Raw genomic sequence first — 17,755 nt, forward strand, 5'->3', positions numbered from 1 at the left:
CAGGTAGCCTAGCGGTTAAGAGGCCGCGTTGGGACAGGAACCGAAAGGTCGCTGGTTCGAATCCTAGAGCCGGCTAGGTGAAAACGTGTCAATGTGCCCTTGAGCAAGGCACTTAACCCTAAGACTCCTGAACAGCTAATCATGGCTACCCGGACTATTTGCACTGCCCCACCACCCCATCCTTTTACGCTGCTGCTACTCTGTTAATTATTTATGCATAGTCACTTTAACTCTACCCACATGTACATATTACTTCAACTACCTCAACTAGCCGGTGCCCCCGCACATTGACTCTGCACCGGTACCCCCCTGTATATATAGCCTCCCTACTGTTATTTTATTTTACTTCTGCTCTTTTTTTCTCAACACTTTTTTTGTTGTTTTATTTTTACTTTTTTGTTAAAAATAAATGCACTGTTGGTTAAGGGCTGTAAGTAAGCATTTCACTGTAATGTCTGCACCTGTTGTATTCGGCGCAATGTGGCCAATAACATTTGATTTGATTAGATTTTTAATTGCTCCTGTAAGGCGCTCTGGATAAGAGTGTCTGCTAAATGACAAAACAAATAAACATGTATGGTCCATAATCCATTGACCTTTAGGCTGGCACGAGAAAATATATTTTGAAAGGTACATGAAATATAAGACGCTTGGGATAGTGTGGAAAACTATGACTGTTGTGTTTTTAACTTCATGTATGGATGTTCTCCTCGGGACCTCTTCTCCCTGGAGTGGGATCCTGATAAGTGAAAGTGCATTGTTGTCTTCTGTAGCTGTCCAGACGTCCATAATGAAAACTCCACAAAAAAAGGATGAACAGATTTATTGATTAGAGAAATCACTATTGCCACCCAAAGACGTCCAGGCCTATATTAATTTTTCAAAACGTTAGGATAATATATAGGCCTAGGCACTAGAGCATATAGGAAAGAATTGGACGTATGCTACTTGTCTTCCTCACAAAATTAATAACATTATTCATGTTTTTGGTATTGGCTAGGCTACTTTAGTCTATATTCGACGCTATACAATTTGATTTAGGCCTATGTCAAATTAATACCCAGATTCGTGGTTAAATTAGGCCTATGTGGATTTAGAAGCAATGACGACTCTGAAATTAAACAAAATAACCATTATGAGTGTTCAATTTATGTTATTATTTTATTTTGTCATTGCTTAGACGATGTTTCTGTTTTAATGACAATTCCGATTTAGGCTATTCGTAATTTTGACAGCTGTACTTTCAGAGAGGTCATAAAACACGGTCTGTTTGGACAGCTCTGGAGCGTTGACAAAACTGGAATCCATCATGTTGATACCTGCGGTGTGAAATGTCGCTTTGTGAGAACACGCCCGATCATAACCTTGATTTAATTGTTTTGGTAGCGACCACAAATCAGCTAGAGAGCTATAACAACATCATTTTCTGAAGTTAAAATAAGTAGGCCTAGGTAATGTTCCAGGCCTATTATAGATATCGAACGTTATCCAACGAGTAATCTGTGAGATTTAGAGGCACACACGCGCTCACACACGCGATCATGCACGCACACACACACACTCCTAATGAAACCCCTACACAAAAGTCTCTAATACATTCAAATGATAAGACATTGAGCCTGTCAGTCATTAGTCTAAGATACACTACATTGCCAGAAGTATGTGGACACCTGCTCGTCGAACATCTCATTCCAAAATCATGGGCTATAACAGCCTCCACTCTTCTGGGAAGGTTTCCCACTAGATGTTGGAACATTGCTGCTGGGACTTGCTTCCATTCAGCCACAAGAGCATTAGTGAGGTCGGGCACTGATGTTGGGCGATTAGGCCTGGCTCGCAGTCGGCTTTCCAATTCATCCCAAAGGTGTTCGATGGGGTTGAGGTCAGGTCTCTGTGCAGGCCAGTCAAGTTCTTCCACACCGATCTTGACAAACCATTTCTATATGGACCTCGCTTTGTGCACAGGGGCAGGAAAGGGCCTTCCCTAAACTGTTGCCACAACGTTGGAAGCACGGAATCGTCTAGAATGTCATTGTATGCTGTAGCATTAAGATTTCCCTTCACTGGAACAAAAGGGCCTAGCCCAAACCATTATTCCTCCTCCACCAAACTTTACAGTTGGCACTATGCATTAGGGCAGGTAGCGTTCTCCTGGCATCCGCCAAACCCATATTTATCCGTCGGACTGCCAGATGGTGAAGCGTGAATCATCACTCCAGAGAACGTGTTTCCACTGCTCCAGAGTCCAATGGCGGTGAGCTTTACACCACTCCAGCCAATGTTTGGCATTGCGCATGGTGATCTTAGGCTTGTGTACGGCTGCTCGCCATTGGAAACCCTTTTCATGAAGCTCCCAACGAACAGTTCTTGTGCTAACGTTGCTTCCAGAGGGAGTTTGGAACTCGGTAGTAAGTGTTGCAACCGAGGACAGACGATTTTTACACAATATGTGCTTCAGAACTCGGTGGTCCCGTACTGTGAGCTTGTGGGGCCTACCACTTCACAGCTGAGCTGTTGTTGCTCCTAGACGTTTCCACTTCACAATAACAGCACTTACAGTTTACCAGGGCAGCTCTAGCAGGGCAGAAATTTGATTAACTGACTTGTTGGAAAGGTGGCACCCTATGATGTGCCACATTGAAAGTCCCTGAGCTCTTCAGTACAGGGTCATTCTACTGCCAATGTTTGTCTATGGAGATTGCATGGTGGTGTGCTCGATTTTATACACCTGTCAGCAACGGGTGAGGCTGAAATAGTCAAATCCACTTATTTGAAGGGGTGTCCACATACTGTCAGCACCTGCTACTCTGCAGCCTCCGGTTCCATTGCTGTTTAGAATTCCCACCCGATAATTTGCGCATTTGTTTCCACAGTGTTATTACAATTAATTGACGCAGCAAGCGCTGCCCCTGGGACAGTGTGACATGGGTATAGATCTCCTCCGCACTGAGAGGCTCTGCTTTTCCTCAATAGTGAAGGGTTGTGGTAAACACATGCAAAATTGATCACTGGCAGTCACAGACCGTGCTTAAAGAGAGTCTATAAATTGAGAAGTTTTCTTTTTTGCGCAGGGTTGCCGAGTGCGACCCAAGCCATCGGTCACATGGGCGTCATTATGTGCACGGTGCCTCTGCTCTTCTTGGCCTCCTGGGATGCCTGCCAGGATACTGGAGAGAAGAAGCAGTAATGGTTTGTTATGATGACCTTTTGCGTTTCCATTAGTCTCCTCTCCTATTTAGCACTGCGACCCCAGAGTACTCAGCAAACATGGTTTAACCCTGTGTACATTGACCCAGCGAGTAATCGGAAGACCTTAAAGGCACCAGTCACAAGAGGCACGGAGGGGAGCGACTTTAATCTGCTCCAGGGCTGTTTTTTAAGTAAACACATAAGTTGTTAATGTACAGACAGTGGGACACCATCATTTTTAAAAGCTTCCATTAAAGAAGCCCTTCGATTGTTTAAAGGACAGGGCAGACTGAGGAGAGTGTGGTTAGTCTACCACTCCTAATGTCCATCTGATGACCACCTAATGTCTTTATCTACGTCCTCTTGTGTGGGGGAAACGCAGGAGAACTGTGTCATTCTATGACCACACTGTAGCCTTTCAGGATCTTCCTTTTCAATAATGTGATTGTAATGATGTCTTCTGGTGAATCATTTTTATTTTCTGTTACATATGGCCTTAAAGCACAAGAACTGCGGAGACATTCAGCTTTGGTTGTTTGCATTAGAAGTCTGTGGACTTTATTTTCTCAAAGAGGTTGGGAAATGAAACATGTAGACAATTATATTTAATTGGGAGGAGTGCGTTGAAATGTGTAACTACTCATTCTGAATCGTCATATATGGATTAAATGAAATGTGTTTGTGACTTATTAATCTATATAAACTATGGAAGTACAGCACATTCGGAAAGTATTCAGACCCCTTGACTTTTTCCACACTTTGTTAAGTTACAGCCTTATTCTAAAGTTGACTCAATTGTTCCCCCCACCTCATCAATCTACACACAATACCCCATAATGACAAAGCAAAAACATGTTTTTAGACATTTTAGCAAATGTATAAAAAAAAAAAAAACAGAAATATCACATTTCCATAAGTAATATGGCTGTAACATAACAAAATGTGGAAAAAGTCAAGGGGTCTGAATACTTTCCGAATGCACTGTATATCCTTTCCACATTTAGATTGGCGCAAGGTGGCATTAATGAGTAACAATCACTTGTCTGTGGTGGACATATTCAGAGACAGTCACAGTTATAGCCTGTGCTTACGTTTGTGGAGTTGAATCTGATAGCCATATGGGTGGAACTCTCCTGATGGTGATTGCTGGCCTAAAGGGTAGGGGAAAATCCATGAGGTTTCCATATTTTCCCATGATCAGCGCTGGAAGGATTTTGATATTTCGATGTTTATGTTTCCTGCGTGATGAGTCCCATCTCCACTGATGGGCAGCTGGGGCTCCCAGGCCACTGTATCCGAGGAACTAGCTCCTCTCCTCTTGACCGGGCCCTTAGCAACAGATCAACATGGATAGGCCTCCAAATATCCAGCATAAAATAAAATAAAGTCTCCCAAGGGGTCCTGATGCATTTAGATGATGTTCTCATCACACATACAGGAACAAATGAAGAGCTCTCCCCTATCAGATTAAAAACCTGGATAGTTGAGTCTATGTCCTAATAGTCTACAGAGGCCTATTGTGGGGATGTATTTGATGTGCTAGTCTGTGTCACACCCCTACCACAGAGTTTATGGGATTACGCATATGGACCACAGACATAACACAGACAATTGATGTTTGTTGCACCATTGGCTGGACAGACACCCTGAAACAATCCTCAAAGACATCTAGATTTTTTCACACATGTGGAGAGCCGGTTTCCCTCATAACATGGGGGCCTATTGAACAGAACTGATTCAAATATTATTGAATATAATAAAAGCCACATTTGGGGTCACATAAATGGGACAATCCTGTTTTCAATTCACTTTGGATAACTCCCTAACTTTTTTTTTTTTGCTGTGGAAATGATGGCACCATGCCATACAGAAGGCCATGTACAATGGCGCAGGTCCCATTAAATCTGTGAAAGTTCCTTCCTGAGACAAACATTGCCAGAAATAGTAATCTTGGCCTAGGTCTAAGTTTTACCAGAGGGGAGTAATAATTCTCTGTTTAATAATGGAAATTATTTAATTTGCGTCCCTCCCAACTTCTTGATCCGAGAGAGTTGTTGGCTGAGGCGCTCATTCAGCTTTCCTGAGGTCTGATAAGGCTTCCTGAAAAATACACACAGAGCAATCAACCGATAACAATAGGCTTGAAGTGAATGCTGGCTCTCAATGGTGAGCTGTACTGTAGCTGTCAAACGTTGTTTTTATTCAAGTTGTTTATACAGTAGCCTAAGGAAGTTCTGACAGCCTCAACCAACCTTTCCAGGATACAGTACAATGCAAAGCACAATGCCTTTTATAAATTGACAATATGCTATTACAATGTTATTGGTTTTATGCCACCCATATTTTGTTATGGTGTTGTAATACAATCCTGCATTGATGTAATTGAAAACTAAAGGCAATAACAATTATATCAGAACTGAAACAATCACTGTATAGGCCTACGTCATGGGTCATACTTCCATTTTCAACTGGACAAACCTGACATTCAATCACTTTGAAATAATTGACCAATGAAATGGCACTATTGTATGACATTCCACAGGGTAAAATAAAGACTCCAGAGCTTTGACATGCTTTAGCTTGTCTTCATGTTTTAACAGGGGCGGACTGGGACAAAAATTCAGTCCTAGTATTTTAGCCACACCAGCCCACATCACTGTGAGTCTATTGATCACATGCCCAGAATACAGGATGTAAATGTTTCAGTGAAATACGTTCTCATGGGCTCTCCTTAACAGTGCAATACACACACACACACACACACACACACACATATATATATATATGTATATGTGTGTGTGTGTGCATTCGGAAAGTATTCAGACCCCATTGACTTTTTCCACATTTTGTTACGTTACAGCCTTATTCTAAAATGGATTAAATAAAAAAATGTCCTCATCAATCTACACACAATACCCCATAATGACAAAGCGAAAACAGGTTTGTAGAAATGTATTTACATAAGTATTCAGACCCTTTGCTATGAGACTCGAAATTTAGCCTGGGTGCATCCTGTTTCCATTTATCATCCTTGAAATGTTTCTACAACTTGATTGGAGTCCACCTGTGGTAAATTCAATTGATTGGACATGATTCGGAAAGGCACACACCTGTCTATATAAGGTTCCACAGTTAACAGTGCATGAGACAGCCTATAGGGAGGAGGTCAGAGACCTCGCCGTGTGGTGCCAGGATAACAACCTCTCCCTCAACGTGACCAAGACAAAGGAGATGATTGTGGACTACAAGAAAAAAAAGAGGACTGAGCACGCCCCCATTCTCATCGACGGGGCTGTAGTGGAACAGGTTGAGAGCTTCAAGTTCCTTGGTGTCCACATCACCAACAAACTATCATGGTCCAAACACACCAAGACAGCCGTGAAGAGGGCACGACAAAGCCTATTCCCCCTCAGGAGACTGAAAAGATTTGGCATGGGTTCTCAGATCCTCAAAAAATTCTACAGCTGCACCATCGAGAGCATCCTGACTGGTTGCATCACCGCCTGGTATGGCAACTGCTTGGCCTCCAACCGCAAGGCACTACAGAGGGTAGTGCGTACGGCCCAGTACATCACTGGGGCCAAGCTTCCTGCCATCCAGGACCTCTATACAAGGCGGTGTCAGAGGAAGGCCCTCAAAGTTGTCAAAGACTCCAGCCACCCTAGTCATAGACTGTTCTCTCTGCTACCGCACGGCAAGCGGTACCGGAGTGCCAAGTCTAGGTCCAAAAGACTTCTCAACAGCTTCTACCCCCAAGCCATAAGACTCCTGAACAGCTAATCATGGCTACCCGGACTATTTGCACCCCCCACCCCATCTTTTTACACTGCTGCTACTCTGTTAATTATTTATGCATAGTCACTTTAACTCTACCCACATGTACATATTACTTCAACTACCTCAACTAGCCGGTGCCCCCGCACATTGACTCTGCACCGGTACCCCCCTGTATATATAGCCTCCCTACTGTTATTTTATTTTACTTCTGCTCTTTTTTTCTCAACACTTTTTTGTTGTTGTTTTATTTTACTTTTTTATTAAAAATAAATGGACTGTTGGTTAAGGGCTGTAAGTAAGCATTTCACTGTCAATGTCTGCACCTGTTTTATTCGGCGCATGTGGCCAATAAAATTTGATTTGATTTGATGTCAGAGAAAAAAACAAGCCATGAGGTCAAAGGAATTGTCCGTAGAGCTCCGAGACAGGATTGTGTCAAGACAAAGATCTGCGAAGGGTACCAAAACATTTCTCACAGCATTGAAGGCCTCCAAGAACACAGTGGCCTCTATCATTCTTAAATTGAAGACGTTTGGAACCATCAAGACTCTTAATAGAGCTGGCCGCCCGGCCAAACTGAGCAATCGGGGGAGAAGGGCCTTCGTCAGGGAGTTGACCAAGAACCCGATGGTCACTCTGATAGAGCTCCAGAGTTCCTCTGTGGAGATGGAAGAACCTTCCAGAAGGACAACCATCCCTGCAGCACACCGCCAATCAAGCCTTTATGGTAGAGTGGCCAGACGGAAGCCACTCCTCAGTAAAAGGCACATGACAGCCCGCTTGGAGTTTGCCAAAAGGCACCTAAAGGACTCTCAGACTATGAGAAACAAGATTCTCTGGTCTGATGAAACCAAGATTGAACTCTTTGGCCTGAATGCCAAGCATCACGTCTGGAGGAAACCTGGCACCATCCCTACGGTGAAGCATGGTGGTGGCAACATCATGCTGTGGGGATGTTTTTCAGCGGCAGGGATTGGAGACTAGTCAGGATCAAGGGAAAGATGAACGGAGCAAAGTATAGAGAGATCCGTGATGAAAACCTGCTCCAGAGTGCTCAGGACCTCAGACTGGGGTGAAGGTTCACCTTCCAACAGGACAATGACCCTAAGCACACAGCCAAGACAACGCAGGAGTGGCTTCGGGACAAGTCTCTGAATGTCCTTGAGTGGCTCAGCCAGAGCCCGGACTTGAACCCGGTCGAACATTTCTAGAGAGACCTGAAAATAGCTGTGCAACGACGCTCCCCATCCAACCTGACAGCGCTTGAGAGGATCTGCAGAGAAGAATGGGAGAAACTCCCCAAATACAGGTGTGCCAAGCTTGTAGCGTCATATCCAAGAAGACTCGAGGCTGTAATCGCTGACAAAGGTGCTTCAACAAAGTCCTAAGTAAAGGCTGTTAATACATATGTAAATGTAATATTTCCGTGTTTAAAAAAAAATATGATTTTGTTTTTGCTTTGTCATTATGGGGTGTTGTGTGTAGATTGATGAGGGGGAAAAAACGATTTAATCAATTTTAGAATAAGGCTGTAACTCAACAAAATGTGGAAAAAGTCAAGGGGTCTGAATACTTTCCGAATGCACTGTGTATATATATATATATCACACTACCGTTCAAAAGTTTGGGGTCACTTAGAAATGTCCTTGTTTTCGAAAGAAATGCAATTTTTTTGTCCATTTAAAATAACATCAACTTGATCAGAAATACAGTGTAGACATTGTTAATGTTGTAAATGGCTATTGTAGCTGGAAACGGCTGATTTTTTTTATGGAATATCTACAGGCGTACAGAGGCCCATTATCAGCAACCATCAGTCCTGTGTTCCAATGGCACGTTGTGTTTGCTAATCCAAGTTTATCATTTTAAAAGGCTAATTGATCATTAGAAAATCATTTTGCAATTATGTTAGCACAGCTGAAAACTGTTGTGCTGATTAAAGAAGCAATAAAACTGGCCTTCTTCAGACTAGTTGAGTATCTGGAGCATCAGCAATTGTGGGTTCGATTACAGGATCAAAATGGCCAGAAACAAAGAACTTTCTTCTGAAACTCGTCAGTCTATTCTTGTTCTGATAAATGAAGGCTATTCCATGCGAGAAATTGCCAAGAAACGGAATATCTCGTACAACGCTGTGTACTACTCCCTTCACAGAACAGCGCAAACTGGCTCTAACCAGAATAGAAAGAGGAGTGGGAGGCCCTGGTGCACAACTGAGCAAGAGGACAAATACATTATAGTGTCTAGTTTGAGAAACAGATGTCTCACTGGTCCTCAACTGGCAGCTTCATTAAATAGTACCCACAAAACACCAGTCTCAAAATCAACAGTGAAGAGGCGACTCCGGGATGCTGACCTTCTAGGCAGAGTTGCAAAGAAAATGTCCAGTGTCTGTGTTATTTTGCCCATCTTAATCTTTTATTTTTATTGGCCAGTCTGAGATATGGCTTTTTCTTTGTTTCTGGCCATTTTGAGCCTGTATTCGAAACCACAATTGCTGATGCTCCAGATACTCAACTAGTCTCAAGAAGGCCAGTTTTATTGCTTCTTTAATCAGCACAACAGTTTTCAGCTGTGCTAACATAATTCCAAAGGGTTTTTCTAATGATCAATTAGCCTTTTAAAATGATAAACTTGGATTAGCAAACACAACGTGCCATTGGAACACAGGACTGATGGTTGCTGATAATGGGCCTCTGTACGCCTATGTAGATATTCCATAAAAAATCAGCTGTTTCCAGCTACAATAGCCATTTACAACATTAACAATGTCTTCACTGTATTTCTGATCAATTTGATGTTATTTTAATGGACAAAAAAATTGAATTTCTTTCGAAAACAAGGACATTTCTAAGTGACCCCAAACTTTTGAACGGTAGTGTATGCAACCAAGTAATAAAAACATATTGTAGTAGGAAGGCTAATACGAATATATACACAACAGGAATATGCAGAATATACTATGAATACTACAGAATATAGGATGGGATGTGCATTAAAGTAAATAGTTGCAGCAGTATTGAGAGAGAGAGAGAGAGAGAGAGAGAGAGAGAGAGAGAGAGAGAGAGAGAGAGAGAGAGAGAGAGAGAGAGAGAGAGAGAGAGAGAGAGAGAGAGAGAGAGAGAGAGAGAGAGAGAGAGAGAGAGAGAGAGAGAGAGAGAGAGAGAGAGAGAGAGAGAGAGAGAGAGAGAGTCTAGCTCACTGTGTTGTCTTCCTACCTCCACTACAGTTGACTCTGCTGCAGCAGCTGAGCTGTCTGTGCTGCGTCTAGCATCACTGGGACCGGAAGATGAGGAGACCACACTGCCTGTACTGGGCCCAGCAACATCCTAGTTGTGAATGAATAAACACACATTTTTCAGACAAAGAAGAAAATCACTAAATCAATGCATAATAGATGTCCAATGTTGTGCTTCGTTTGACTGTGTCGCGTATGCGTATCCTTCCGCAAAGCAGTAACGGGCCCTCCGATGAGAGAATTGTATTTTAGGCGGGACTTTCCAGTCTCCAATAGCGGTAGATATGTAATGTAATCTGACACCAGAGTCCCTAGTCACTGAAGTCAAATATGATCTGTTATATTGGCAAGTCGAGTGACCGCTCTAACAATGGAAATACATGTCCTCAAAGATGGAAGGCAGGCGGGAGGAGGCGAGGTCAGGTACGACCATTCTCTGCTACAGTTCAAAAACCCTAGTTGCCTTGCTGCCTGAAGAGACACATTTAGAAGTTAAGCAAATAGCCTAAACATAGATAAATAATTAAAATACACAGACAGCCCCCGACTTCACCTTTAACCACAGACAGCCCCCGACTTCACCTTTAACAGATTCATTAGGATTATTTAGCATTTATGCATTTATTCAATGTTTTATTGTAATACATGATGACTTGTGTTGAATAAAAAGCGCTGTATAAATGACTAGTAGATGGCTATTGCCTTACTCTATGTGTTATATAAGCCAATCTAATGACGTGTTAGGCTATATTGCAAGTAGCCTAGTGTCTAAATGTTCACCCGAATGAATTCCCCCCTTCCCTAATTAGCCTACCATTTCATACAATATGAGGCCAAAATATTAGGCCTAACTTGCAGCAGTAGGCTACATGATCTGTGTCAGTGTGTCTTTAGTGTGTCTATCTCTTTTTTCTCCCTACCTCGACAGCTCGTCTGTCATTTCTCACAGACACAGACACAGCACTCGGACCAGCAGAACTTTTAGCAAATATGTCGGTTAATTTCAGACATTTAGCAGCAAAGGCCTCAAGAGCCTTTTTTTTATTTATTTTTTATTTTTTACTCTATAACTTTTTCGGCACCACCTTTCCGTTTTTTTTTTTATGATCCACGATTTTCTGTTCTGACTGAGTGAGAGTCAGAGCAGGTCTCACTTTCTTTGATGATGCGCGTTTGACTATGAATGTGAATTTGCGCCACCTCAGCTCAGCCAATCAGAAAACCGGGACGGCCCATCTTGGTCAGCCAAATGCTCAATATAGATTATTATGGCAACAGAGAAATTGTGCACAATTCATTAAAAAAACAGGGCCATTTAAAATATACTGAACAAAAATATAAATGCAACAGGCAACAATTGCAAAGATTTTACTGAGTTACTGTTCATATGAGGAAATCAGTCAATTGAAATAATTCTATTAGGCCCTAATCTATGGATTTCACGACTGGGAATACAGATATGCATCTGTTGGTCATAGATACCTTAAATGAAATGGGCCACACAATGGGCCTCAGGATCTCGTCACGGTATTTCTGTGCATTCAAATTGCCATCGATAAAATGAAATTGTGTTTGTTGTCCGTAGTTTATGCCTGCCATTACCAAAACCCACCGCCACCATGGGGCACTCTGTTCGCCCACATGACGCCATACACGTGGTCTGCGGTTGTGAGGCCGGTTGGACGTACTGCCGAGTTCTCTGAAACGATGTTGGAGGCGGCTTACGGTAGAGAAATTAACATTCAATTGTCTGGCAACAGCTCTGGTGGATATTCCTGCTGTAAGCATACCAATTGCATGCTTCCTCAAAACTTGAAACATCAGTGGCATTGTGTTGTGTGACAAAACTGCACATTGTCCCCAGCACAAGGTGCACCTGTGTAATAATCATGCTGTTTAATCGGCTTCTTGATATGCCACACCTGTCAGGTGGATGGATTATGTTGGCAAAGGAGAAATGCACACTAACAGGAATGTAACCAAATTAGTTCACAAAATTTGAGAGAAATAAGCTTTTTGTGCGTATGGAAAATTTCTGGGATCTGTTATTTCAGCTCATGAAACATGGGACCAACACTTTACATGTTGTGTTTATATTTTTGTTCAGTATATATATATATATATATATATATATATATATATTTCGACCAGCCCACCCCAATAAAAGATGGTCCTTCTGGCATTTGCCAGAATTGCCAGATGGCCAATCCGCCCATGAATGCTTCCTTCTGAAGGCTCATCAGCACCTGAAATAACTGAGGCTTGCTATCCCGCTGTGCCTCTGCTACATCCTTTTCCCTGGATTGTGTTGACTGCATGATCTAGGGTAAACGTTACATTTCATTTCTAATTTTAACCTGAAAAGTGTCACTCGAAAACACCGTGACGGGAGGCAGTCAGGCCAGGGTCATAGTTTCTTCCGGGAATGAATCAAGTCTAATGAATGCAGTAGGAGGATGAGACGCGCACGTAATGACAATGGGTTAAACATTGCATGCATGGGCCTATGTGATGTGGGAATTTGGAAGTTAGCAATCGAATGTGTAGGCCACACACACACTACTAAATTGTAGCCATGAGTAAAATATTTGTATATTATAATAAGAAAGTAAAGTATGTTATTATTCATTATTATCAATATGAATATGATTGTTCATTATTCAAAGTAAAGTATTATTATTATTATTGTTGTTGTTGTTTATTATTTTGTATTATTATTATTAGGCTATTATTACCTATCGAATATTACAACTATTATATTCCCAGTTTACCATAATAATAACATCTAATTTACCCTTAGATATTTTGTCATTGTCATAATAATCAGTCCCCCATTATGTTCGTTACTCGGTGAGAAACGTGTGAGTCTCGAATACGGATGAAGTATGGCCTCTGAAGTTATTGTCTTTTCGTTTTAGATGGGAATAGATTTCCTCTGTTTATTATGAGCATAGGGGCGGATTTGCGTCACCATGCAATTTGCAGGTCGAGATAAAGTTGCACAAATATTTTAAAAAGGAAGTTACAACAGTCATTATAAAGTTTCCCCCCTCTGCTCCGGAAGAAATAAGGATTTCGCTTGTATCCTAAAATACTAAAACAGGTTCTATTTTGGGACAAATCTAACAAGCTCATTTAGCACGAATCACAGCCCATCAAAAACAGGATGACCTGAATTCTAATAGAAACTCTCTAGTTTCCTGCACTCTAGCTGCCTATACCATGTAGATCACGTTACTTCTCTTAAATTAGCTTGTAACTCAGATGTATTTAAGATGTTCGATTGACGATATTGCCTGAAATTAAATGAGCCTATGGCCAAAAAATGTGAGATATTTTTCTAATACGGTCTTATTTATTGTCCGTGTTAAGTTTTTGGAGGCTACATCGTTTAAAAGTCAGTTGTTTTTCCATTTGAACGACACAAACCCAACCGAACCACCCTAATGTTTAGCAGAAAATAATATGAACATATGATTCCATTTGTAGGCCTACAGCCTAGACATCAGATTTTTATGAACGTTTTTTTAAAACTTATTCAGAAACAAAGCCGAATGTCTAAAAGCCAAGTGCAAGAATAGACATGATTGTTACATTACTATTACATTACATAAGTATAAGATATATTTTTACATGTTCATATTGCACTTGCATTTATTGTTGTTGTTGTTGCTGCTGCTATCCATGAAGACGATGAAGATGGTGACGAAGATGATGATGTTGTCGGTGGCTGCGGTTGAAAATGTTTATGAAGATATTCAAGAGGTCAACGAGCATGTCACTGTCATTAGCAACACTTAACTCTGCGTATCTCCATCACAAGGGGGTGTTTCGGTGTTCGAGACCAAACTTCTATTGGCTAGAAAGCAACCAATCAGTGTCAGAGGAGAAACTTCACTGTGGAAGTACTTAGACCAAAGACTAACATTTCATAGTTGTTTGATAGAGATTTCTGGAACTTACATAAAGACGGCAGCTTACTCTGACTACACTTAACTAAACGTTGCATTCCGAATTTGTTGTTGTATTTTAGTTTCTGATAAACCGAGAGGCAACATTACGAGTTAAGGATGTATACGGCCGGACTCAACCCGTTTTACGCATCAAATTTTAGTCTTTGGTCTGCTTATTGCGCGGGTGGTTTCGCTATGGATACAATGAAGAAGCCCTCCTTTTGCATTGCTGACATTTTGCAGGTCGGGGATGCTGAGAACATCCCGGGATCCTCGGCCCTCATGGCTCATATGGGACACCGTTCTCAGGTTCACGCCTCTGGATCGCCATTGCGTCCTTCACCGGTGGGGCCAGAGCAGTCGATCTACGGTGGGAGAGTGAACCCCGGGTCTCCATATCACAGACACGGAATACACTTAACTTCGATATCTAGAACGAGTCTCAGCTCCCAACAAGCTCCCCCACCTTCAAGCAAGGACCTCAAGTTCGGAATCGATCGGATATTGTCAACAGACTTCGACCCCAAAACAAAAGACATATCGTCTTTAAGAGGTATGCTCAAGGTTCTCTAACTGCCAAAGAAAGCATTCAAGAATGCCATTATGTTTTAAAGGCACTTTTTTGTAAGATGGCTATATTGACTTAAGTATACGTTTATAAAGTACTGACCTTGAAGACACCAAAACCACTGTGGCAACACGTACTTTATCCTTCAAGCACTCATAGAAAATCTCAATATGAATATACAAGCTTCCACAGCTGCCACATTATAAAACTAGGAACTCTTTAGCTTCAGACAAAATTCAGAGTCGCACACAAAGTTCATTTTTAGCTGAAAAGTTTCAGCGTTGAATACTCGTGTATACGTTGCGGTAATTTCTTACTTATCTCTCGCCCTGTGACAGATCTCACGTCCATTGTTAGCTCGAACCGTCAGTCAGGGATCCAGCCAGCGAGCCAGTACTTCGCATCCATAGACCCGGGGATGAGCGACGCTTCCTCCATGATGAGCTCACTAAACAGCGCCAGGCAATCAGGGCAGCATCAGTTTCAGGACACCTTTCCAGGTAGTGTAGCCGTCCGCATATTTCAAATGGCCTTTTACGCACACAGCGCATTTAAGGATTCGAACAATATTTTTTTACATAGCCTTTCATATTCAGACTTTGCTTTTAAACCTTAGGCCTATCTTCTGTTGTTGTTGTATTTCTGATTAATATAATTTGGGATTTTGATGGCTTGACCACTTTTCTAGGATAGCCCCTTATAATTTACTAAATATCGTTACACTTTGAAATTTGAACGAATAAATAACATTGCTCAACCTTTATGTCCCTTTGTTTATACAGGTCCATATGCTGTCCTTACTAAAGACACGATGCCACAGACGTACAAAAGGAAGAGGTCCTGGTCGCGCGCCGTCTTCTCCAACCTGCAAAGAAAAGGGCTTGAGAAACGATTCGAAATACAGAAATACGTCACCAAACCCGACAGAAAACAACTGGCTGCAATGCTTGGCCTAACAGACGCACAGGTAAGATACGTGCACGTTACTGTAGCCTATAAGCCTCAATTGGGCTATTTTATGGACAAGCAGGCCAATTCAATCAACCATGTTTAAGCATAGACCATGCAAATCTGGAGTTCTTTTATAGAATCGTTGATTCTTGAGATGGAAAGACATAATAGTGTAAAACAATCAAACTTGGCCTTGTGTTGCTACGACAGGAAGCCTCCACTCAGAGGACACACCCGGTAATATAGCCCAGTAGGCAACTGCACAATTGCGCAATGGAGAACTTCTAAGCAAATGAAAGTCGATTACAACGAATTATTGTGTGTGAGTCTCGAATACCGATGAAGTATGCCCTCTGAAGTTATTGTCTTTTCGTTTTAGATGGGAATAGATTTCCTCTGTTTATTATGAGCATAGGGGCGGATTTGCGTCACCATGCAATTTGCAGGTCGAGATAAAGTTGCACAAATATTTTAAAAAGGAAGTTGCAACAGTCATTATAAAGTTATTGCAAACGGATAAAGGTCATTGTCTTACCTAACCACATTGGGGTTAAGCAATACAAATATAATATATAGCTGATGTTTAATTATTATTTGTATTGTTCTTGTAGGCTAGGACCACCTTTACGCTAAGTATGCCCATCATTTTTTTTTTTTATTCTACTTTGACTTCATTGTAGCCTACCTAGGCTACTATAAAGTTATTCGTTCAGAAATGTAGACTATGATTTCCTTATCAAGAAGATCTTGTTGTGTTGTGTAGAGGCTGGCCTTGATGCTCTTCATTATGTCTCTCTATGGGTCATATTTCTATGAAGCATATTTCATTGTCAACATGTTGGCGAGTAACAGGCTCAGGCCGACGACGTCTAAACAAGCTCGTGCACTTTCTCCGCAGGTCAAAGTGTGGTTCCAGAACAGGCGCATGAAGTGGAGGCATTCGAAAGAAGCCCAGGCACAGAAGGATAAGGAGAAGGAGACACCGGACAAGTCACTGACAGAGGCCGAACCCAAGGAGCCGGAAGAGTCCGAGTGTGAGAGCGAAGCAAGCGAGTCCGATTTCGAGGACGGACAGGAGGACAAGAGTGACATGGACATTTCTGAGCACAACAAGACTAGTGTGATAATGACCGGGGCCATCCCTGTGAGTACCGAGGAGGCGAACTCAGTCGGTGCCCTTACAGAAACTGTGCCATCATCGCAAATGTTGATATGAGTGCACAGTCAAATGTTATTTTTTAAAATGTAAAATTTATAATTTAATATAAATATTATTTTGATAAATGGATATACAGAGCGGAGTTGTCCTAAAGTGGAGGGCCAGTAGGAGACTGTACAGCGTGTATGGGATATTATGACTCCCTCCATCTTTCAGCTCTGTCAGTCAGTATTAGGCGATGTGCATGACTTTTTCCTCAACTGAAGGAAATATTGTGTTGTGAATTTTAATCTGAACCACTTATTACGCGTCCTGAAATCCCAAAACATGACACAATGTTACATGTAATTTACTGTGGAAGCGTTGATAAATATTGTTGTATTATATGTTTGTCAATAATTATTTGCACTGAAAATATTGTAAATAAAAAGTTTCTTACTTTTGATTTTCGATAAAAAAAATTATCTTATGTATAGAGATGATGATGATGATTATTATTATTATTATTATTATTATTTGTTATTATTGGGGCCATTATTACCTTCTCTTTTGGGGGAATAATCGAATACTGAAAACAACACTGAAGGAGAGACAACTTCACACCGGACAAGGTCTTGACTAGCCTATAATATTCGCTCTCAAAACAGTTCTCTGAAGTAGATAATAACGTTTATTTTAGTAGCCTTAAATTAATTCGGTTCGTTTAGCCTAAATGTTTTAGCTAGTGAACCCCCCCCCCCCCCACACACACACACACACACACAAAACTTTACTGAACCAACACTTGCACTTGACACCCTACCTGTAATTCGCTCTGGATAAAAGCGTCTGCTAAATGACTAAAATGTCAAATGTTAATGACTCCTCGTCGTCATAGGCTACATTTAGGATTGTAACTTTCCTTCCTACAGTGTGTCCAA

General features: G+C 41.5%; 1 protein-coding gene across 2 annotated transcripts; it reads left to right on the plus strand.

Annotated features, from left to right (window-relative positions):
• Positions 1 to 14,162: 14,162 nt before the first annotated feature.
• LOC311108230 (H2.0-like homeobox protein) lies at positions 14,163 to 17,280 on the plus strand. Of its 2 annotated transcripts, XM_084150849.1 has the most exons (4): positions 14,163 to 14,710; positions 15,064 to 15,225; positions 15,508 to 15,692; positions 16,575 to 17,280. In XM_084150849.1, exons 1-4 carry the CDS (start codon positions 14,275 to 14,277, stop codon positions 16,890 to 16,892), a joined length of 1,101 nt encoding a protein of 366 aa, XP_084006975.1. In that variant the 5' UTR covers positions 14,163 to 14,274; the 3' UTR covers positions 16,893 to 17,280. The 2 variants fall into 2 exon arrangements, with proteins under 2 accessions (XP_084006975.1, XP_084006976.1); XM_084150850.1 differs by lacking the exon at positions 15,064 to 15,225.
• The last annotated feature ends 475 nt before the right edge of the window (positions 17,281 to 17,755 follow it).

This window comes from Coregonus lavaretus (genome assembly GCF_964263955.1).
Source record: "Coregonus lavaretus genome assembly, chromosome: 33".
Classification (NCBI taxonomy): Eukaryota; Metazoa; Chordata; class Actinopteri; order Salmoniformes; family Salmonidae; genus Coregonus; species Coregonus lavaretus.